Here is a 24,717-nt window from a genome sequence, read left to right as displayed (position 1 = left end):
TATAGAGATCATATCATGAATATCAATGCAAGAACAATCAAACACCATTAATACAAGTGTATCTTCAACCTGAGTTTCAACCAAGCACATGACACTCACTGAATACCTGAGTGCATGTAACAAGACATTTAGTAAATGGCAGTAACTATTACACCTTTCTTTCTAAAAGATGAGTCAATTAAGAAAGGAAGGTCTTTCTCAAAGTCTCTCCTCTAACTGAATTGTACAGCCACTTGCCCATGAAAGGTCTGGGTACTAGACTAGGCATTTCCTATTTTATCATATTAGCAAAATGAGGTGAAGTATGCTTAGCACACATAGCCTGGTTTTTTTCTCTGATACTAATTACCACTGTGCTATCAAATGAATGAAGTATTGGTTGAATTTTTCTTACTTTTCAATCCTTGAAAATTTACTAAAGTTAATGAAAAAAAGTTTAAGCAGTCCACAGTCATTTTTTCTTCCTTTTTTCATGGTTTTGTAGTTAAGCATTTTGATTTTGACAGATATCTACTATCCAATAATAATGGTTGAACCCATACTTGGGAGAGCTCAACAGTATTTGTCACAGAGAAGGGGCTTGTGTAAAGTTCCTTCTTTCAAGAAATGTTGTTTAATTACAACTTACATGGCAAGGTTGAAAGAGGACATATCAACAAGATTCCCTTCCCTGCCACTTCAATTGTTCAAGCCATTTCAATCTTTCATTGTCATGTCTCCCTGCAAAGGAAGCCACTGATTTCAAGAGCTACAGGGTGAACCAAGCCACACTTGCAGACCACATTGGTGCCACAGATTAGGTAGAGGTTGAAGCCCTTAAGTCTGAGTGAGAACACCTCAAGTTTGTTGCACAGGATTCCCAAAGGCAGGGAATACTCCAACTGAGTGGTTGCTAACCAAGATATGCAGCATTTCATTACTCAAAGTAATGTTTCCAAACCTGGTGAAGTTGTCTGCTATAGCCCAGGGCCTGTCTGTGACTAATGCCTGGCCAGAAAGAGGCCCAAGCGATTTGAAGTGGATAAAGACAAGGCTTCGAAATTCATTGAAAGATGACATGCTTGACTCCTTGTTACAAATTTCCATCAATAGGCCCCTGTATTAAAAGCAAAAGATGTAATAGAACAAGCAGTTAGACTCAGTTGCCAATTATGCACATGAAACAATCAATTTTACAATTATACTATAAAAGTATCAGTTATGGTATCCAGTCAAGTCGCCGATGGTTCAACTCGCCAACATATAAAATAGATTAGAGATGTCAGCAAGTTGGTCTTCAATCCAATACAACTTATTAGAAGTTAACTTTGTTGAACCGTCGGCCACTTGACTGTAATTCTCAGTTATAAGAGGAATGTATCAATTCACACACACCAATGCAGAATTCTGCAAAAATGACAAATTGTCAACTTTGAGACAAGACAAAACCACTTGACACTTAACACCATGTTCTTCATAACTTTCATAAGAATGTCTAATAATTGTTTTTGCCCTATTTTATTTTCATTACTTTTTGATTGAGATAGTTAAAAAATGTGCCTCAAAGTGCAGGAAAATGCATTTCCAAGGGTCTAATTTTTAAGAATTTTCTGGGGGAGCATGCCCCCAGACCCCCCTAGGGGCTCAGGCCCTATGGGCCTTCGTTCACACCCTTTGGCCATGTATTCACATCTCATGGGAGAGATCTTGGGTTTTACACCTGCTTCTTACACCTGAATGAGCTCTCTCCACTAATTTATCAAAGTGGAATCAACTACTTACACTGATCTACTAAATGTCTCTATGCTAAAATACTTTCACACTTTTCATTTCCTTCACCAAAGATATTTACTTCAAGGCTAATTGCAGTTGATGACATGTTTGTTACCAAAGCATCAACCAGTACATGTATCCAGTCTTCATACAAGTTATTCCAGTTACTGAGTGTAAGGTTCAGGGTAACTACCGATGTGTTCTTTGCCAGACCATCAGCCAGAACACTTGTCCACACTTCTTCAATTTCAGTGTAATTGTTGACCAGAAGGCTCAGCGTAGTCAATGACGTGTTTTCCCCCAAACCATCAGCCAGACCATGTATCCAGTTTCCTCTCATTTCACCGTAATTGTTGACTGCAAGGCTCAGCGTAGTCAATGACGTGTTTTCCCCCAAACCATCAGCCAGACCACGTATCCAGTTTCCTCTCATTTCACCGTAATTGTTGACTGCAAGGCTCAGCGTAGTCAATGACGTGTTTTCCCTCAAATCAAAAGCCATACTAGTTGTCGTTCTTCTGCTCATTTTACCGTAATTGTTGACTTTAATGCTCAGCATAGTCAATGACCTGTTTTCCCCCAAATCATCAGCCAGAAAACATTCCCAGTCTCCCGTGATTTCACAGTAATTATTGAATGTAAGGCTCAGCATAGTCAATGACGTGTTTTTCCCCAAACCATCACTTGGATTAAGCCTCCACACTCCTTCAATTTTACCGTAATTGTTTAATGTAAGGCTCAGCGTAGTCAATGATGTGTTTTCCCCCAAACCATAAGCCACAGTAACTATCCCCGGCTCTTCAATTTTACCGTAATGGTTGATTGTAAGGCTCAGCGTAGTCAATGACATGTTTTTCCCCAAACCGTCACCCAGATCAAGTGTCCAACAGTCTCCAATTTCACCATAATTGTCGAATGAAAGGCTCAGTGTAGTCAATGACGTGTTTTTCCCCAAACCATCAACCAGACCATAGTTTTCAACTATGTCAATGTCATTGAATACAAGGTTCAATGTAGTTACACACTCATTTTTTGCCAAACCCTCAAAGAGGTTGCATTTCCAGTCTTCACTGATGCTGCCAGGGTTGTTTATGCTCACACTAAGCTTTGTTACGCAACCATCCTTAACTTTGGCAAATACCGGTGTAATTGGTGAAGAATCATCTGTAGATAGACAAACCTCTCTACAAATCTTGTTGCCTGAATTAAAGGAATGAACATTAAATGCAAAAAAATATATCTGGTCGCTCAATAGCCTTTGAAGAGTGTTCTTTCCATTTCCCATCACCTCCCCCCGAATGTCAATACTCAAGTTAGACAGGGTGTTGAGTTTGTTAAAATGCCTAAAAAGACAGTCAGCAACGCTATCAGTTATTCCTCCGTTTACAATCAAATTGACACATGAAGCCGATGAAGCTATGAGGAGTTTACATAGATCAGTTGCTCCACTGCAATCTAACTCTCCCCAGATGTTGACAGTTACTGAATGTAGTTTTGAAGCTGAAATGTTTTCTTTCAGGACAGGGCAAAGGAAAGCTACCTGTGAATTTCCAACCATGCCAGTAACATTTGGATACACTGTAAAGGATGTGGTTGACTTTATTGCAGACTGTAGAGTCCCACAAATATTTGCCCAATTTGTAGGAAGCTCACCAAACACTTTTAATTGCAGAGACTCCAAAGACCTGTTTCCTAAAAAGCCTTCTTTTAACAAACTCAAACCACTGTGGCTGAGTTTTCCACAAAAAATTAGTGCAAGGGACTTCAGAGAAGAATTTGCCACAAGTCCTTCACTAGCAGAAGTTGCTAATGAATCCTGCATTTTTCCACCAACAGCAAGGCTTTGAGATGTAAGTGATCTGTTCAATAAAATCTTTCTGAAAAGTTCTGCTTCAGTTTCCGTCCATGGACCAAAAGTCTTGAGTACAATGGAAGTCAGTGATGTATCTGCAGATAGTCCCTTGTCAAGTATGGCAACATAATCCTCTAAAATCCTACAAGGCAGTTGGAAAGTTACGGTCTTCAAGGTCTTATTTGCAGCCAAGCTGTCGCAGATAGCAACAACATCTACTGAGGAAATAATGGAACAAGTAACCTCGAGAGTTAAGGAGTATGCAGTTGAGTCCACTCTGAGTAATCTACACAAAAGAGTTGTAATCTCATCTTTCATATACATAACAGAAAAGGAAAGTGTTTGTAGCCTTGTGTTGAATGCCACGAAATCAGCTAGTAGGTCATCATCTACATAGGCCAAAATGTCATCATGTCTTATTGCTAGATGAACAGGAAGCTGTACCTGTGAAAAACTTGTGCAGGCATTCAAAATAGTAAACCAACCATCTGTTGTACTTGCCTCATCTGATAAGTCAATAGTTATGGTCTGTGGAAACGGAATAAAGGAACAAAGAGCCATTGCCACTTGTTCATAATTTCTACTCTCACTGAAACATTCATGAAAGAAAGTGGCCTCTACCCCAGAGCACTCGCACCAGTCCCAATTACCATCCTTTAGCTCCTTGCCGATCTGTTCAAAAAGAAGACCAGCTCCCTCACCCAGAATACCCGACATGAAGACGAACACTTGTCTGTACCTCTTTGTCAGATCCTTGTAAAAGTTCAACTCAGAAAAATCAACCATTTGTTTCAATAGCATATGTGCTAGATAAAATGCAGCCAGATACTCTTGAAATGTCTTGTGAAAGAAGAAATACTCGTGCTGTGGGTTAATCTTCCGTAAGCTGGCTTCCTTGAACACAAGACCAAGTTTGCGAGCTGCAAGACTCTCATGTGTAGATTCAAATTCTACCAACTCTTTTTCACGAAAAGAAAATCGATTGTCTTTCAAGCATCTCCAAGCTAACTCTCCAAGAACTAGCAAACTGTCTTCAAAGTGCCTTGTTAGAGCTTTGTCATCAGCAGGAGCCTCCAGATTGTGCTTGGCACAATATCTTCGTAAAAGGCAACAAACAATTATCTGGTAAAGTTCAGTGCGATGAGATGGCAGTTCTCCCTTGTGGTCCTCAAACACAATGCAAAGGAGTGACAAATTCAGTGGATTGTTCCATAGTGCATCAAGGAAAGTGTTTGTTTGAATTTCTGTGATGAGCCTCTCTCCATTCAACACATTCTCAGGACCTGTATTCTTGAAATGCTTCCTTACGTAATTAAAAGCATCTTCTCTTGTAAAGCCTTCAATTTGTAAAAGCATATCGAAGTTCACCTTTTTCCGCACAACAATTCCTTTTTCCTGGCGTGAAGTGGCTAAGACATAGCAAAATGGACAAATCTTTTTTTGAAACAATTTATCCACACAATTTTCTGACATCTTAGGTAGCTCATCAAGACCATCCAGAATTATTAAAACTTTTTTTTGGTAATGGAAATCTTCAATATAATCAATAAAATCTTTCTTGATAGCTTCTGTATTCGTCTTGCTTTCGGGTAAAAGTTGTGTATCAATGGCCTCTATTATGTCTCCATGAATATCACGGCATTTGAGCAGTAAAACTACTTCAAATTGAGGAAAGGAGTCATCCTTTGAAGTTGCCTTATTAGCCCAATCATGGGCAATTTTAAGACAAAAAGTTGTCTTGCCCATTCCAGGACTCCCTTCTACAAGCACAATGGTGTCATCTCCATTTTTAAAAATTTCTGACATGTTCACTTCAGTGTTTTCTAACCGAAAATCTCGTTTTCTTCTTCGCAAAATTTTCAATCTTGTGTAGACACCTTCCAAAGGCAACTGAATGGTGTTTTCCCAGAAGAGTGGTTTCAACTGAGATCGTCTTTTGTACTCTTCTTTCAGGAGTGGGTAAACAAAAGCACGGAAGTTACCTAAAAACCGAAGAAGAAATTTCCTTAAACAACTCTTACCTAAAGCATGTCAAGTCCTTGTATGTTGGAAAATTTAAAAGAACATTTAAAACTTCTAAGAATCAAGAGTAAGGCTTCACCATGCATGAGAATGATATTCTCCATAAAATGGTTTTTTTTCTACAGCCATTTAAAAATCAAGATTTACGAATCCTTCCCTAGAGACTCTGAGAAGGACTATAAGACAGAGCACTTCAGTGAGGAGAAAAGTGAACAATTTGAACCTAGGAGTAACAGTTGTGAATTGTAAAAATAAGTGTGTGCAGATGATCTGGCAATGTTCTTGTGACAGTCAAAGAGACTGACAAACAAACATAAATTTAGATCTGGTGGGAAAACCTGAGCCCTATGCGAGCTAATGATTTACAGTAGTAACTCCTGGTACAGCAAGTTCACTATAATTACCATAAATCACTGATTATTGATCACAGAAATAACTGTAAGTAGCACTTGAACAGACCTCTCTGGTATGTAAACTCTAGCTGGATTGAGGTGGTGGCAGGAGTTGAATACTGATTCTGTTGCACAATTGGAGGTGACAAACCATGACTAAAAGAACCTTTAGAAGAGAGAAATTGCAAATTAGTTATCATAGGTAATTATTAATACTGTACCAATACAAACTATTAATTTTCAGTATCACATGAATGATTGTAATAAATACTCAAAAGATTTTTTAGGGCCAATTGCAGTTATCAAAGTTTCAGGTAAAGACTTAACAGGTGCTAGTCGACGATTATTTTGCAAAGGTGAAATGCATGTCGTTGAATAATAACCTACACAAAGTCAAGGGGGTTATTCAACAATGTTCACTGAGCCCGAGGCAAATAATTGTTTCAATATAATTTCTTGGGTGCTTTCTAATTCTGTTTTAATAATTTATTTATGTAAATAAAGAAATCATGGAACATATTTTGTAGCAATTGTGTTGATTACTCATATCAAGATATACAGGCAGTTTTAACAGGTTTATTTAATTCAATCAACAAAAACTTCAAATCTTACTTTTCAAAAAGCCAAACTTATCAGCATCTTTTGTGCTTTTCATAAATGAATTTTCTTCCATCGCATTCACAAAGTGTGGGGCAGCCATTTTGAAATTTAGTGACACTGTTATAATCCCCTCCACCAAGGTGATTATAGGCAGATATGATGCAATTCTCAAGCAATCAGAACATGAGTATCTCCACAATCAGTGGAGCAATGATACTAATATATGAATATCTTGATCCAGTATCAAATTCTCCAAACCATCACCATGAGCAGAAGTGAAAATAAAGCTTAGAAGGAGAAAAAATAAGGGCTCCTAAAGGAGCTGAACCCTTGACTGCCGTGATTCTGTTGCAGTGCTCTACCAACTGAGCTAACATTAACCAACTGGTTAACAAGCCAACCCATGTTTAGTTCTTTTGTGTTTGCTACATACATCCCTTGCGAACTGAATTCCCAGTTTTCTGGGAATTCCTAGGAATTCTCAAAAATTCCCAACTATGCAAATTAGCTCTGATTTAAAAAGCTTGGAATTACTGGGAATTTCTGGGAAAGGAAGACTCCAGTTTTGTGAGGACTTGGAATCCCTAGGAATTCCTAGGAATTCTCAGCTTTACAAACTACCTATAATTTAAGAAGTGTGGAACTCTTGGGAATTCCTGGGAATTGAATTTGAGGCAATTTTAATACCCTGAGGTCCACATAAATTCTAAGAAATTCTCAATACCTTGGATGTGAAGGTTTTAAGAAAAAGAGTAATTTCAGAGGCTTAAAACTTTGGCTCAATAAAAGGTATGCTATACAAAACTTACCAAGAGATATACATACATGTACATGTTTATAACTTAAAGATCATGAAATTTATTACTCAAACTAAGTTTTAGTAAATCTTTACATTAATATGGATTTTCTCATGAACCAGCTGTCAGTTATGTTAAATGGAAATTGCCAACTTCCACAATAATCAACAATAATTACATTGCTATCTTACTTCCCTAACCTACATTACTGGTTGCCTTTGTTAGAAAACCTTGGAACAGTCAAGCTCAGTTGCCTCCAACGCTGTCAGAGACTTTTTGTTGACAATACTTTTAGTAGAAATTTCATGCCTTAGACAAACAAATTCAACACCCAATTAATCTTTCTTTTTTCATGATTGTTGTTGCTGCTTTTTTTTTTTTCAGTTTTTTGCTCTATTTTCATGACTAATTGCTGTAATTTGTTTTGCTGTTTTTATTCTTACAAAACATTTTTGTAAGAGTTCCAATACTTGTGGATCATCCACACACTTTGCAAACATTTGGCATGCAGACAAGACAGAGATAGTCAATGTTCCCTTTGAGGAAAAACACCTTTTATATGACGTCTTCAATTTACTTTATTTGAAACTCTGATCTGAAAATATTTGTCAACAAGACTTGTTAGTAGTGAGAAATACCAACTAAGTTTCCTTTCATAACTTAATTTCTTAAATGTCCCAATCACTGGATCTCCCAAAAAACATTACATCTTTTTATTTTTGGTGCAAATTACAAGTCCTTCTTTATATAAAAATGAAAAGTGCTAGTCACACTTCAATAATAACAACTCTTAAGTTTACTTGTTGTTCTTCTCTGTCTGTCAGCTATCAACAAAATTGTTTTATACTTCGGGCAGTGCATAACTATTTGTGGACCAGAGTTCCAACGCACCTCTGTAATCGCATATAGCTACTTCTGTCTCTTGTACAAATGTTTCTCCTTTGTAAGACGCACTCTACTCTGTTGTCAATACTGCTTTAAGTTCAGTGGAAACGACTGACTGAGGAATCGAGATGGCGGTGTTGGAACGTGTTGCTGAACGCTTTCTACGGTCAAGCTTTGTAGATTTAGGTACTGGTACACTGGGATCATCTATGTATCTCTTATACATCCGAATGTGGTATCCTTCTTTTATAAATATGAGGGTAAAAGACGATTTGTAGTCGCATTCAAAACTGTGATTGGCTTGTGTTATTTCTCACCTTTGCCATTAACACAACTCAAGTGAGTTTCGAGTCTTTGTTTCCTCGACAACTTTCGGCCACAAAACGAGCATTTGTAATACGATCGATTCTTGTCGATATTTCTACATAGAGTGAGCTCACATCTTTATTTATATCACCAAGCTATCCATCTTCTAGAAGCAGAGAACCGGTCGGAGAGGTCAGAATAAAGTTGGGCACTTCTCTTAACACTGCAATCGGCAAGCCAGCGGATTCACTTTGCTAGCCAATGACAAGTCCTAAAAGATCCACGTGATCATGCCCGTGATCTGAAACAAAGAAGACTCCATTTGGCGCTCATCTTTGAATGTACTTCTCATCGGTTGATCGTTTTTCTCAACTGTTTTGCTTAATATAACATTTCTAAAGATAGCTTTTATTGTGGTTCAATGGGAAAACGAGAATAGCGTGAGTGTTGTAAAAGAAAAGAAAGCCGTTGGCGCCGTGGAGTTAAAAGAAGGGACAACAGTTGACATATTGACTGGTACAAACAAGGGTCGAATGGCCGTCTGTAAAGCTACGATTTTGAAAGTTTGTGGTGAGTAAAAATTGCGATATTCGTTACGTGATCAAAATCTTATAAAAGAATAGATGTAGCGGGTTGAATTAAGCTTACATAACGCTCGGCGGAACTGAAACTAGAATAATTCTGAGAATCGAATCGGTCACTTGCATGCCGCAGTTTCTTAAGCTTGTTATGCTTTACAATGAAATAAACCTATCAGTAAGGTTTCAAGATTCCTCTAGTCACGTTTGGGAACATTCAAGATTCAAAATAGGAACTGTTATTAAACAAACCTTAGTACATAAAGAAGCCCTCCTTGGTAAAAACAAAATAATGTATTCAGCCCTTTTTTAGTAAAATCCATGAGAGAGATGTACTAACTCCAATATGAAAGTCACTCAATATAACAGAGATTTCTCAATTTGAGAATCCAATGAATGCCCTTTTCCTCATAGCCATCTTAAAAGCCTGGTCTGAGCTTTAAATATACATATTTTAATATATTATTTTTTTTCAAATTCAGATGTCAAGGAATCCAGATACAAAATGGTCAAGGTTCTTGTTGACAACCTCATTCAAGGCCAACTCATTGTGAGCCCAGGAAAAAAAATACAAACAGTACAAACAGCAGCTAAGTTTGCAGTTTAGGATAACTTCATTCTAATTTATTGTTACGGTTACAACAAGATTTTAATCAAAAAATCAATTTTATTTGACTGTAATTAGCCCCTTCACTCCCAAGAGTGCTTGGTTTTCAAATATAACTTAAGATATTGTATTTTATGGAAAAGAATCAACAGATTTTATTCACAATTTGTGTCAAACCAAATTTAATGATTGATTAGAACTATTTTATATGAATAGCTGTAATTGAGGATTAATCCGTATGTAGTTTTCAAGAAAAGAAAAATAAATCAAATTCCATCCTAATATTACCACACATTGATGTTAATAATTAATCAAAAATATTTTACATGTAAGCCTTAAATTAAGCTTCTAAATAAATTTCATTGAATACTTGAATTTTAGCTGGGTTTTTTTTAATTTAAAGTATTTATTTTATATCATTAGCCTCAAATTTTTGCTTCAAATTCCCAGTAATTCTGAAACATTCCTAAAAATTCCCAAAAATTCCCAAAAATTCCCAGAAATTCCCAGAAATTCCCAGAAATTCCTAGGAATTTTTTAGATTTACAGCTTTTCAGGGAAAGTCATTGGTTCTCTGAGTTGGAATTCCTAGGAATTCCTAGGAATTCCTAGGAATTCCAAGTCCTGTTGGCTATAAACTTGGAATTTCTGGGAATTTCTGGGAATTTCTAGGTTTTTAGAACCAGAGTTGTTATGGTTGGGAATTCCTAGGAATTCCTAGGAATTCCCAGTCCGAATTTACCGTGAAAATTCACACCTTTATTCCTAGGAATTCCTAGGAATAAATTCCTAGGAATTCCTAGAAAAATCCTAGGAATTCCTAGGAATTCCAAAAGCCATTTCGCAAGGGATGTGATGGTCACCATGCAGTTGTCTGTTTTTTTAACAGGACATAAGTTATAAAAAAAAAGTTAAAAATTTTTAAACTATTGTCAAACCTGACCACTTTTTTAAGACCAAAACAGTCATTCCATTGAACAAAAGATCTCTTACTCAGCCCTGCAGGTCTACTCACTTTGAGTGTGACTTCCCCCGTGAATGGGGTCTTCATTTCTAGCAATGTCTGAAGCTGAAGGAGACTGACTGTGCCCCGGCAACAAATGAGGTAAACCATACCCTAAAGAACCTTGTGGAAAGAAAAAAAAATTAGTATAAATAATCACTGTTTATGTATATATATTGTGTTTGTATCCAGTTATTGCAGCAAAGTATCCACTACAAAGACATTCACAAATGGCAACAATTACAAATTATAAAATCACCTGTAAAATTTACGTTATTATAGTTTCATATGCCAAAATCAATTGGTATATCCCTGTTAAATGTTTGTAAGCAGCACTCACTCATTGACCTCTTCTCTGATCAAGTACTCATTAATTATACCAGCTACATAAAATGGTTACTTAGTGTTTACCACAAACCAATGAGGCGAGCAGTTTGATTAGCTACAAAAATGCATTGCTTGGTTAACAAATAGAGAAGCCTTGACTGTGCTCTGTTCCTTTGTAAAGCATGCAGGAAGTGGCTAGTGCACAAAAGAGTAAGGAAAAACTGGAGACTTGGTCAAGTGTTTCTCCCCGCTTCTTAAGTGGGGAGACTTCTTTAATATTTATTACTGTACTTAAGCTTGCAATCTAACTGAGCATGAAAACTTTCAAAACTCAGACTGTCCATTTTGTTTACTCTTTAAGGATTTTTGACTCTGCTCATGTTATGATATTGTACATTACAGCCCTTGGTAGAATTTGACGGATGGCCTGACAGTTTTAGCTCTGCTTTATGTTTTATACTCTGAGAGAGCACATTCTTTCATCCAGTGACAGCCTGCATTATATCTGAACTTTATTATAAACTAATTTATAAATATACCACTATGCAACACTACATCTTACTTTTAAAAAGACAATAAATGACACAAAGTTGACTCAGAGGAGAAGCCAATAAGAAGCTAATTATCAGTCATTTTTATTGTGTTATTCTAAAATCAAGTTGACCAAAAATTTTCTATGCTTACTCTGGGGAAATGTTTGACTTCCTTGATAATTAGAATTAACAAAGGCTGCAGGAAGATTCCCCTGACTATAATCCACAGCTACAGGAGCAGGTGAGTCAGAGCTCAAGTAACCTTTCAAAGTGAAAGTAAACCAAAAGTTTAATCCACAACTGCTCAGTGAAATGGAATACCTTATAATGAAACTCCTTACAAAGTGTTAAGTGAAATTATCCACTTTAAGCAATGTAGAGAGTCAATAGCCTTCAGGTGTATACCTCTTTTCAGTGATTAAAATAATAACAATGATAATAATAATTACATGTATAATTATTTTTGCAATCATTATCATCATTAACCACTTTATGCAATGTAAAGAGTCACTAAGGTATACCTCTTTTCAGTGAGTAGCTTTAAGGAAATTTTATTAGAGGAAACTGTAATACCTAAATGGTACTTGCTTCTCAAAGTACTGCCATGTTAGCAAGCAAAGCAAAGAAGCGAAAGAATAACTAGCCTAAGGACTACAGAACCCAGTCAAAATGCAATAGCCTTACAAGCTCCCAACATACAGTAGCTACCAATTGCTAAACAATATCATCTTCACTTTTTGGTAAACAATTCCCTTTTACTTTCCCATCTTACCATGAGGATGACTTCTCTGATAAACAAGTCCTCTGCAATATCTTGAACTAGCCCCAGCAAATGAATTTTGATCATGCTCAGTAGATGGATGTCTGTTCTGTCCTGATATGGATAAGATACCAAACATACCAATTAGACACTTTGGGGTTAAAATAAGATGCAGTTAAATCCTGATACCTCAAACCATCACTTCCTCAAACCTCCCTAACCCTAACCCTGTACATTTACTGCAATTTTACCCTCACTAAATCAAACCCGCAATAACTCAAACCTTTCATTAACTTGAAGCAATGTTAGTTTCCCTAAGGTCATTCCTTCTCTACATATTTTTACACTCCATAACTTGAACCATGTCAAGTTGCTTGCCTGACATCAAAGCAAACAGTTAACTGCCGTCCAAAACATTTATGTTGCCTGATTCCTGCAGTAATTTAGTGTTCCATTTTCACTTGACTTCTCTGTAATTAAATTCACTTAAAATGTGTGCTGTATGAATAAACGAAATAATTAACATCCCTTTTCCCTTATTATCAATTCAATTGCTTCTCAAACTGCTACCATGTCAGCAAGGCAAAGAAGCAAAAGAGTAACTAGGACTACAAAACCCAGTCAAACTGCAATAGTCTTACAAGCTCCCAACATACAGTGGCTGCCAATTGCTAAACAATATCATCCTCACTGTTCTTATAAAAAAAATCCCCATTTACTTTCACATCTTACCATGAGGATGACCTCTCTGATGAACAAGTCCTCTGTAATATGTTGAACTGGCCCCAGCAAATGAGTTTTGATCATGCTCAGTAGACGGATGTCTCTTCTGTCCTGATATGAATAAGATACCAACCATATCAATCAGACACTTTGGGGCTAAAGTAAGATACAGTTGAATCCTGATACCTCAACCCATCACTAACTCAACCCTCCCTCCTGGACTTCCTTCATACATTTACTATAATTTTACCCTTAGTAACTCAAATCCTAAATAACTTGAACTTTCCATTAACTTGAAGCAACTTTTGTTTCCCAGCTATCAGGTCATACTCTATATATTTTTACACTCCATAACTAAAACCACATTGGGCCAATTGTGTCACATCAAAACAAAGAGAAAACAGCACTCCAAAACATTTACGTTGCCTGTTTTCTGCAGTAATTTTGTGTTCCATTTTCACTTGAATTATCTGTAATTAAATTCACTTAAAATACGTACTATATGAATTGACAAAACGGTAGACACCCTTTTCCCTTATTTTCAATTCCCTTGAAGAATTGAGTTATTGGCATTCAACTGTAATAAATATGTATGCAAATGAACTTTCTCATCTCACCATGGAAGTCTGGCTAGTAAAACCCATTAAGGGTACTCTACATGTAGTATTTGACAAAAGATCTCACCAGAGCTGTAGCCAATAAAAAGCTAGTTATCAGTCATTATTACTAACAGTAACTGCAAATTATTTTAAAACAAATTATCACAAAATTTCTGTATTAACTCTGTGTAAGGTTTGACTACCTTCGAAATTGAGATTTACTAAGGGTGCATGAAGATTCCCCTGACTATAATCCACAGCTACAGGAGCAGGCAAGCCATAGCTAGAGGAACCTTTCAAAGTAAACGCAAACCACAATTTAAACCCAGAACAGCTCTGTGAAATGGAAACAGTTGAAACACCTTATGAAGTGTTAGGTGAAAACTTACACTTGAAGCAATGAAAAGGTGTCAGAAGAGTATACAAGTACCTCTTGTCCATGAGCAAGTTTGAGGAAATTTAATTTGAGAAAACTGTGGTCATATGTAACTGTAATTAAATGGTAATTGCTACACTAACTGCTGCCATGTTGGCAAGCAAGCCGAAGAAGTTGAGAGGGAAGCCTGGAAATAGTAACTGTAAGAACTACAGAACCCAGTCAAAATCCAACATTTTTAACAAGCTCCTGATGTACAGTAACTGGAAAATGCGAAACAATATCATGCTCACTGTTTGGTAAAAAAACTCCCAGTTACTTTCCCCATCTTACCGTGAGGATGACTTGTCTGCTGAACAATTCCTCTATAACATGTTGAACTGCCCCCAGCAACTTTATACTGATCATGTTCAGTAGACGGGTGTCTGTTCTGGGCTGTATGGATAAAATACCAATAATAAGTATATTTACTATTATTATTATTATTATTATTATTATTATTATTATTATTATTATTATTATCATAATAGTATTAATTATTATTAACCACTTTTTAATTAATTTTAACCACTTTTTGTTATTAATGTTATCATCATTACTATTATCATTATTATTATTAGCCACTTTAAAGCAATGTAAAGAGTTGGTAAGGTATATCTCTTTTCAGTGAGTAGCTGTAAGAAAACTTTAATGGCCAAAACTGTAGGAATTAAATGGTAATTGCTTCTCAAACTGCTACCGTGTCAGCAAGGCAAAGAAGCAAAAGAGTAACTAGGACTACAAAACCCAGTCAAACTGCAATAGTCTTACAAGCTCCCAACATACAGTAGCTGCAAATTACTAAACAATATCATCCTCACTGTTCTGTTAAAAAAATTCCCATTTACTTTCCCATCTTACCGTGAGGATGACCTCTCTGATGAACAAGTCCTCTGTAATATGTTGAACTGGCCCCAGCAAATGAGTTTTGATCATGCTCAGTAGATGGATTTCTGTTCTGTCCTGATATGAGTAAGATACCAAACATACCAATTACACACTTTGGGGTTAAAGTAAGATACAGTTGAATCCCAATACCTCAACCCATCACTAACTCAACCCTTCCCTCCTGGATAACCTTCATACATTTACTACAATTTTACCCTTGGTAACTCAAATCCTCAATAACTTGAACTTTCCACTAACTTGAAGCAACTTCTGTTTCCCAGCTGTCAGGTCATACTCTATATATTTTTACACTCCTTAACTCAAACCACATTGAGCCACCTGTGTCACATCAAAACAAACAGTAAACAGCACTCCAAAACATTTACGTTGCCTGTTTCCTGCTGTAATTTTAATTTTCCATTTTCACTTGAATTCTCTGTAATTAAATTCACTTAAAATATGTACTGTATGAATTGGCAAAACGGTAGACACCCCTTTCCCCTTATTTTAATTCCCTTGAAGAATTGAGTTATTGGCATTCGTCTGTAATAAATATGTGTGCAATGAACTTTCTCATCTCACCATGTAAGTCTGGCTATAAAACCCATTAAGGGTACTCTACATGTAGTATTTGACAAAAGATCTCACCAGAGCTGTAGCCAATAAAAAGCTAGTTATCAGTCATTATTACTAACAGTAACTGCAATTTATTCTAAAAACAAATTATCACAAAATTTCCATATTAACTCTGTGCAAGGTTTGACTACCTTCGAAATTGGGATTCACTAAGGGTGAACGAAGATTCCCCTGACTATAATCCACAGCTACAGGAGCAGGCAAGCCATAGCTTGAGGAACCTTTCAAAGTAAATGCAAACCACAAGTTAAACCCAGAACTGCTCTGTGAAATGGAAACATCTTATGAAGTGTTAGGTGAAAACTTACACTTGAAGCAATGCAAAGGTGTCAATAGGGTATACTACTACCTCTTGTCAGTGGGCAGGTTTAAGGAAAGTTAATCTAAGAAAACTGTAGTTATATTTAAATGTAATTAAACTAACTGCTGCCATGTTAGCAAGCAAGCCAAAGAACTTTAGAGGGAGGCCTGGAAATAATAACTGTAAGAACTACAGAACCCAGTCAAAATCCAACATTTTTAACAAGCTCCTGATGTACAATAGCTGGAAAATGCTAAACAATATCATGCTCACTGTTTGCTGACAAAGTTTCCAGATACTTTTCCCATCTTACCCTGAGGATGACTTCTCTGCTGAACAAGTCCTGTATAACATGTTGAACTTCCCCCAGAAACTTTATACTGATCATGTTCAGTAGACAGGTGTCTGTTCTGGCCTGATATGGATAAGATACCAACCATACCAATTAGACACATTAGAGTTGAGGTGCGTTTGGAAGGTTTTTAAAATCTTGTTCCACACCAGATGTTATTTTATTCTATCTACCAATGTATAAATAAGACCTTGTATTTGAAATGAGTAAAACTGAAGAAATTTGTTAGAAGTCCAGTGTATGTGTTCCTGTGGAAGCAAACAAGTGTTCTTTTCCAAATTGTAAGCAAAAATGTTCAGCTGAGTGCTTTCAGATACAAGACTCAGCCATAACAACTTAATGCCAAAAATTTAAACATTTTACACTTGTTGCAACATTATTGTACTTTTTTGTTTGCTTAGCTTTCTTTCCAAGCACTACATTTGTGCACAGTAATCATTACATATTTCAACTATTGTAACTACAGTACTTATTTCAAATATTGTTTTTGTTTTAATAAACTTATTACATATTTGCATACAACATGTAACAACAAAGTCAAGGGTTCAACACATTAAACTAATGATGGCATGAGTCATGCTGAAACATCCCTAAAAACTTTCCTCATGAATCTGAGTTTTACTATATATTCCAATTGTTATCGTGAAGCTACAGAAGAGTTAATTCTAATTTTGAAGTTAAGTAATGCAATTTAGAAATCAAGCAATTCATATACCATTATGTAACTGTCTACGAAAATTTTTCAACAAAAATGGTCTGGTGGTCAAAACTGGATATGCCAATAAGGTAAACTTGATGTCTCATTTAACTGAACAGAAAGATAAATCTACACAGAGGGGAAAACAAGGAAATTGTCTCCAAAAATGCCAGTAAAGAACCAACCAATATTAACACTTTTGCTTTCATGAGCTACAAATGATAGAAGGAATTTGGATTGGATTATTCACCTCATGCCCTCACAATTTACCTTCACAGTAGTCATGATTAGTCAACTCTTTCCTGAGTTGCTTGTGAGGTTGATCTGTACTGACAGGTGCTGGTCTCTTATCCCTCCCTGGTATAGTTGCCCTAATTTCTGAAAAACATACATGCACCAAAATAAATTAACGACAATTGCCAACAGCATGCAGTAGCAAGTAGATCATGCTTGATTGTCTTAGTAGTAGTGAAGGAACCACATATATCATTAGAATATACTGAATTTCTCATGTAAAATAAATTCTCATAGACTTAATAAATTAAAAATTTGATATTGGTAAAATCAAGTAAGATCCTCATGTCATAACTTTTCAAATCAGATTCTGCCTCTAGTTCCCTTCTCTTACTTGACATAACTCTTTGTTTGATTTATCAAAACAGTCAGTTCTGCAAGCTTTTATGAAATGATAATTCATATATACATGTACAACTTGTAGCTGCATAGGAGTTAAACACACTTGGAGAATGTACTCAGTTATAGTATTTAAAATATCTTGTTTGCAAATTTCATAGACAGGCCAATTTTTAAATGTGTTATGTTCTGATCTATACCTTGCAAGGGCTGAAGGCTGACGTAGTGTACTTCATGGACATGTCCCAGCACAAGATGCTTGCTTTGGTCAAATGGACAATCTGGCTTGATAATTACCTCACTATAGCCTGGAAGACTACTAATCACATGAATGGCTATTTGATAACAGTTTGCTGCAGCCCAGAGAATCACATGATCACCCCGAGTGCCATCTTGTTCCATGTCTGTTAAGTAACTACCCCGTGTTGTGTGTCTATCAACAAAGTGAAACAGATCTGTTCCATCCACCTTTAAGAGAAAGTCCAACAAGATAACATGTAATATTAATAGCAATAGAGTGACTTGTAATGATTCAGTAAGGCAATATTTTCATATAATAGGTATTAGATGAGTAGCACAATCACCATGCCCATAGGGGGTTGACTGCAAACTTTCAATGATTTCTTCTGTTTTACATTTTCATTGAAGCCAAATCTTTGCTTACAGGTAAAGTTGTTCTTATTGATTATTGTAAAAGCAAAAAATCAGAAAATCACATTACTGTCTTCGAGAAAATACCCGTGAAAGATGAAAAATCGAGCCAATTTTGGTTGTAACGCGTAACACAATATCAGTGGTAAAATTTTTGAAATACATTTTTCACTGAAAAGAAAGCTCGTTTGACTAAACAAATTACACCTAATGATAACACACAAACACTACATTTGAGCAAAACTTTGACATTTCAAGTTTATTAAAATGAATAGAAAAGATTCATCATTCTTAAGTATCCTTTGTGTAACGCTGGGTTTCAGAATTTGGAAGTACACCAAGTTGTTGTCCGTAGATTGACTGAACTGGAATCCTGTGGGAACAAAAACACATTAACCAAATGCTCATACTTGGTGTTCTAAAATAGCGAAAAATCAGTCTAAAGGATTGACTATAAACGGAGAAATATCAGTGTAAAACAGTCGCTACGGTTTTCTAAAACCTGATTACGCAATAATATTTTTCATCAACTTACCTTCCCCTTCGCTACTATACTTCAAACACGGTGAAGTCGGGTTTCAAAATCGATTACACTTCAATGCTCATAAGTTTCTCTTGTCATTTCCAAGTTTTCGGGTCCATATCTTTAGAAACGGCCAAAATATTCACTTTTGACCAAGTCGCTACGCTTTTTACCATGTTGACGCCATATTGAGAACGGAGTCTCGCCACAAATGCCACCAAAAGCGCTATGAAATGTGCTGTTTGCTCCGCCATTTTCGCCTTCATCTTTTCATCTCCGTGTCGAAAATAGCTTGGTAACTGTAGGCGCTAGAATTTGTTTCATCATTTTTTGTTAGTGTTGGTGTTTCATAGTTTTGTGCTAGGTGTTTATTTTCTCGTCTTCATTAGTGTCCTTTGTCAGTTACCAGTTTTGCACTTGTGATATTTATTTGCATATCGTAGATATATTGGTTGCGCGTAATTTATTTGGTTAGTTGTCTAGTTTGCGAAAATTATCGTTACATATCTAGCTCTGGGTTTCATGTTTTCGTCTTTGGTTTGGTCACATTCGTCTTGTAAGTATCCTTGTTTATTTCGCTTTGTCGTTTTCCAGTACTTTCACTCATACGATGTAAGTTATTTTATGCTCATTCGCGTGTTTGTAATTTTGTCATTTTCAGTTACCGTATTCAACAATGTGTCAAGTTTGTTCTAGTAAAGTTTGAAATACGAGTGATTAGCGTTTGCGGCTATAGTAACCTTTCCTGTTTTGGCGGTTTCTGCGACGTTATCAAGGGTCGCCGGGTCTTCAAGCTCAATAATTTTTCTGAGATTTAGCAATCTGTAAAAATCGCTTCAAGTGCGCTTGACAAGAGGTGTGGTTAACGAAAAGGAAGAAAAGCTTGCGAGGATCAAAGAGTGGAGGAGGAAAAAGCAGGAAAAGAATAGGCTAAGGAATCTAAAATATAATGAAAAGAATCACAAAAAGAGAGCTGAATTTCCAAGAGAAAAATGGTGATGTGATCTTCAAGTTGTAAAAAGAGGCAGAAAGTCTGTTTTTAGAGTGCCAGTTGATCTCACTGAGGAGATACTAGCCTCCATGTAATACAAAATGTTATTTCTACTTTTTACTATGTCAGTGAACTCGAAATTGATTATTTGTGAAAAAGACCACACCCACAAGGGATTCTGGGTAAATACAAATTTGAATCAAATGTGACAAAAATAAAATAGTTTGAAATAAATCAGTTGTAATATTAAATGGGAGTTTAAAACAGACCTAAAGAAGTGATTTTGTCCCAAACTAGCAATTTTCACATTTTCCATACATGTTACAGAAGTGAGTATGGTGATTGTGCTACTCATCATTACCTTCAAAAGTATTCACAGATGAATACAAGACTCTTTAGTAACTAGGCTCAATAGTCCTTAATAGTACTCCCTGTATACGTTGGATTGAGTAAGTTTTACAACTAACATCATGATATATAATCTTTAGAATTCTAATAGCAAAAAATGATTAATCTAAATGAATGATTATAAACAAATTCATCAGCATTATACTTGCCACAGTTGTTCTAAAAAAACATAGCAATAAGTTAAAACAAAAAAGAAGGACATTGTTATGAAACAAAGACAAGTTGTCCTTTCTAATTGTGTCAACTTCAACTTCATGTATCATACATGTACACTGAAGACCTTGAACATGTTCTAATAATAATTGCTCACATTTAACTTGAATGTGGAGCAGAAGATACATTTGTAGTATCTGTCCTAGACATTACATGTATTTTACCAAATATACTCACCTGTTTTGGGTGCTCTCTTAGATACTGAACTAAGGACCGCCTCAATTCAAAATGATGGATCTTTACTCCTTTGACAGTCTCCAGTTGCTCTGACAAGGCATAGAACATACAATTCCCTGACCCTTGATTGTCAGAAATTTTATAGCCCTTTTCTGAAGCAATCTTCTTTAAGTCTGAGAGTCGGTCTGTGTTGCTGCTGATCTTATATCTACTGGCATTCTGTTGCCACTGTTGAAGGTTACGGATGACTTGTTCATTCCCACCTAAAGGAAAAACAACTTAATGATCATTACTTTATTCTTATACATGTACATGACAGGTTGCTGACAAAATCATGGCATATGGCGTAAGAGTAAAACAGAAAGAACTACACAGGTTGAGAATTGAATATTTGGGAACAGAGGGAACAGGAGGATTTTAATGAAGGGGGTAAGTTTCTAAAGCAACTTTGCTGCTGCATTGAAAGAAGAGTATAACAGGGTAATTAAGTATTATCAACTGAGTTGATAACATAAAATGGCCTCTGTAAAGGCTTTTAAAGCCGACATTTTGTACAGGTTTCCCTGTTTTGAGCATCATTCACACAAAAGACTTGGCATGGAACTCTGACCCTGTTATACTTATCCTTCATTTTTTTCCTTGTAATCTAAAAAAGGTCAATCTAAATTAAGACACCAACCAAGTTGACCATGCTTGTTCAATGTTCAACAGTACCTGCTTTACATGTATGTCTTGAGTAAAATAACTACAGAAAGTATTTCCCATGCAAATGCACTTTACCAAGTACATATTTCAAAACTCTGAAACACTGTTCCTTACCTTGTAGGTAAGATTATTACATAAAAAGTAAGTTTACCTTTCCTGAGTATTTACCATTTTAAACTATTTGACTGTTTGATTCAGGTCTATAAAAAAACTTATGGTAACCACAAGTCCAAGTTTACTCAAGGCTGATTCAACATTTTACCAGTATACCTGGTTTATCAGTTATTAGACAAGTTAAGGCTGTAACATTTAAATTTAAGTAAATTTACCAAAGATAAGCTTCTTCATCTTTATCACAAGACTCTTACAAGGCACCTCCCAGGTATACTTTTCCAAGTACTTTTCACGCAGAAGACTTGACTCTGAAAGTCGCACTTCTCTCTTTTTCTGACGGACACGCTTGATTTCTCTGGCCCAGTCTTTAGGATCTTCAGAGTCTACCACACTCTGTGAGCCTAAAAGCACTTGCTTCAGAGCTTCTCCAAATCCTGAATTACCACTGACAAGTACAGGCAGACCAGCAGATAACGCTTCCAGAGCTTTTATTCCAAAACCTTCCGTCCTTGATGGCATTATTGCAAGATCCACTTCACAGAATAAGTCAGCCAGCACTTCTCTGCTATCATCAAAGCTACGAATGATAAGCTGATTACGACTAATACCATGGTGGAGCAACTTATCTGCAATATCTCCTTTACCTCCAGCTGGGCAGACAAACTTGAGTTTGTAAGATTCATCTTTCAACTCAGCTATTGCTTTGGTGGCTATGTCGTACCCTTTGACATTGAAATCTTCACAGCTGTCACCACTTCCAATAACAAGAATACAGAATGTTTTTCTTTCTTCAGTGGCTTGCTCTACTTCCAAAAATTCAGAGAAAATGCTTGGAGTGAGATCAAAAACATTTTCTTCTTGTTTTGCTGGACGAAGGTAACGCTTGTAATCTTCTGCCAGCTTGGGTCCAATGGTGATAACTTGGTCAGCCATTTTACAGAGTTGGATTTCTGTTTTTTGCATTTTTTCACCTTCTGAAATGTTTTTGTACATTCCATCTTCTTCAAGAGCAGAGTGAACAACCTGAATCCATTTGCAATGACTGTAATTTTGATTTCTCATGATGAGTGGAATTAGTCGGCCAAGGTGAACTCCATGACCAATGACACAGTCCATTGTATGGTCTCTTGGAGGAGATGACAGCTGAAGAACTGGCTCTACACCAGGAGTTTTATCTGCTTCAATGAGCTTCACATTGTGACTTTCAGCACTGCTCCTGTCCTCTCCACTGTAATTTGGAAGCAAGACACAAACATCCACATTGGGGTGTTTGGCTAACTGGATGGCCAGCTCTCGGTTGATAGTGGACAAGTCCCCATCAGTTGATGATCTCCACTCACTACTTAGCAAAGTGACTTTCAGTGTCCTACTTCCCTGGTCTTCCTGTGATGTAGAGGCTACACTAGGAATGGTGGAATCCTACAACAACAAAACAAGAATGGTATTGACAATAAACTGTAAAACAATAATAAATCACAATAATGGATGTCCACTCAATATGTAATGTCAATTCTTTTGTGAACTTGCAGTTGAGTTTTATCCTATGCCAAAAAGTCAGGTACATGTAGATTGAGACAAATTTAAAACAGGAAAATGTTAAGTTGCTTTGGAGATCTACACTATCACTGCCACTAATAACAAACATTACAGTTATTAGGAAAGTGAAAATTATCCTAATTTCAAAGTGAGTTGAAGAGGATCTTCCTCTTCAACTCACTTTGAAATTGGTACATGTAGTTTCATTAAAGACATTTAGGTGAAAAAATAAGGGGGTAAATGAATGTTTTTGTCAAAATCAAAGATTGGTATTTGTAACAGATTTAGATTCCTCTTACTACCTTTTGTAGCCTTGACATCACAGGAAGCTTTTAATTTTGAAAAATTATGCTGGAAAAAAAAACAATAGGAAATGTGAGTTTACTGAGTCTATTTAAAAAGCTTTCCATTTCCTCTTGGAGTGTTGTTGAGACCACTTATTAAGGCAGTACCAGAGGCTAACTTGACCTTTTTGGGAAGCCTTCATTTTCTCATATATTTAAGATCATTGTCTAAGTTGCCTCTTTGCAAAATGTGAAGATTGGAAAACGGCCCATTTTCAAAATGAGAAGTTTTGTTTCCAAGGACAAATCTTGCAGCAAATAAAGATAAGATCCTGGTCTAATGGTGTTTGCTGTTCACGAGGTATTTCCTTTAGATGACATTTCTGACACATCCATTCCCTAAGTAACAATGTGATAATGAAAAACAAAGTGCTATCTTATCATGGATTGAACTCAAGAAAAAGCTCTGCAGTAGCTGACTACTTACACTTTCCAAGCAACAAAAACACAAATTTATTTTTTTTAGCCTTTTATTCTGAGAATTTTGATGAAATCTCCAATTTCGGAAACACATCACAAACATAGGCAAGTGAATAACCACAGATTTTGTTTTGTCACACCATGCTAGATTAAAAGTTGTTAATAGGCCATTTTACAGTTATGTACTTAGTTGCCAAGCCTTTGATTTGGAGTGAGGCTGAAGGTGACCTTGTTGTGTTAGAGACCAGAATCTAGTTAGCATGATAACAAATTAATTTGCATTTCAAAAGCAGCAAGGTTTGTATCATAACAAGGTCACCCTTAGCCTCACTCCTAGTCAAAGACTTGGCAACCAAGCAGACAACTGTAAAATGGACTATTCCCACACCATGTTGTATTTTTGCGGTTCCTGGTGGCAAGGAACATTTACAGCATAGTATACCATGGTCTGCGAAAATTTTCCAAATGAGAAGGCAAAGGATTGTAAAATTGTCAAATTGAATATTACTTGGCAGACTGCTCTGAAAATCTTTATCACCATCATCTTTGTGCATGTGCCAAACCATTTTGAGTAATAGTAGAAATTGGCTTGGATTTACAGAAGATGTTTCTCCAAAATGGCCTTTTAAACACACCCCCTAATTCCATGAAATTCCACAAATTCCAAGGCAATGTGCAAAATAAAAGTTTTTCCCCAGATTATGAGTAAAATGATATATCCCATGTGACAATTCCAAGTCATTCCAACAAATCTGTCAGTAAATATTTCATTAATGATTTGAGACAAAATTCACTGAATGTAGTGTTTGGTACCACCTTAATTTGGTAGTGAAAATGTATCTCAAAGTAGGCACTGTACAATGAATCATTTCCTCTCAAAAAAAGACAATCAAGAACAATTTTAATGAAATCAGAACATACCAATAGCAAGTCATCTGACCACCACCCTGTTCATTCATCCTAAACAGAGAGAGGAA

The 24,717-nt window shown here is 36.3% G+C and overlaps 1 protein-coding gene and 2 long non-coding RNA genes across 3 annotated transcripts; 1 reads left to right on the top strand and 2 right to left on the bottom strand.

The window, feature by feature from the left end:
- Positions 1 to 628: 628 nt before the first annotated feature.
- On the bottom strand, positions 629 to 24,717 carry LOC149037025 (uncharacterized). Its single transcript, XM_089188322.1, has 18 exons — positions 24,662 to 24,717; positions 23,279 to 23,327; positions 21,656 to 22,859; positions 20,622 to 20,884; positions 17,859 to 18,126; positions 17,296 to 17,403; positions 16,290 to 16,391; positions 15,807 to 15,896; positions 15,013 to 15,114; positions 14,446 to 14,547; positions 13,940 to 14,029; positions 13,147 to 13,248; positions 12,427 to 12,528; positions 11,806 to 11,916; positions 10,807 to 10,917; positions 6,086 to 6,184; positions 1,762 to 5,586; positions 629 to 1,096 (listed from the first exon to the last, which is right to left on the bottom strand). The coding sequence occupies exons 2-17, from the start codon at positions 23,294 to 23,296 to the stop codon at positions 1,781 to 1,783; spliced, it is 6,678 nt and encodes a 2,225-aa protein (XP_089044448.1). The 5' UTR covers positions 23,297 to 23,327; positions 24,662 to 24,717; the 3' UTR covers positions 629 to 1,096; positions 1,762 to 1,780.
- Positions 7,052 to 10,166, top strand: LOC149037027 (uncharacterized). Its single transcript, XR_016181350.1, has 2 exons — positions 7,052 to 9,176; positions 9,667 to 10,166. It is a non-coding gene; the product is annotated as an uncharacterized LOC149037027 (long non-coding RNA).
- On the bottom strand, positions 18,554 to 19,354 carry LOC149037026 (uncharacterized). The gene is made up of 2 exons (XR_016181353.1): positions 18,845 to 19,354; positions 18,554 to 18,682 (listed from the first exon to the last, which is right to left on the bottom strand). It is a non-coding gene; the product is annotated as an uncharacterized LOC149037026 (long non-coding RNA).

This window comes from Pocillopora damicornis, chromosome 11 (genome assembly GCF_964200805.1).
Source record: "Pocillopora damicornis chromosome 11, jaPocDami1.2, whole genome shotgun sequence".
Classification (NCBI taxonomy): Eukaryota; Metazoa; Cnidaria; class Anthozoa; order Scleractinia; family Pocilloporidae; genus Pocillopora; species Pocillopora damicornis.
The sequence above is the reverse complement of the archived record's forward strand: the minus strand, read 5'-3'. Positions and strand labels throughout refer to the sequence as shown.

Coding starts and splice junctions, on each gene's coding strand:
- LOC149037025 (XM_089188322.1), bottom strand. Junction 20,885..21,655: donor GATGAAGAAGCTTATCTTTG/GTAAATTTACTT, acceptor TTTTTCCTTTAG/GTGGGAATGAACAAGTCATC. Junction 5,587..6,085: donor AGAGTTTACATACCAGAGAG/GTCTGTTCAAGT, acceptor TTCGGTTTTTAG/GTAACTTCCGTGCTTTTGTT.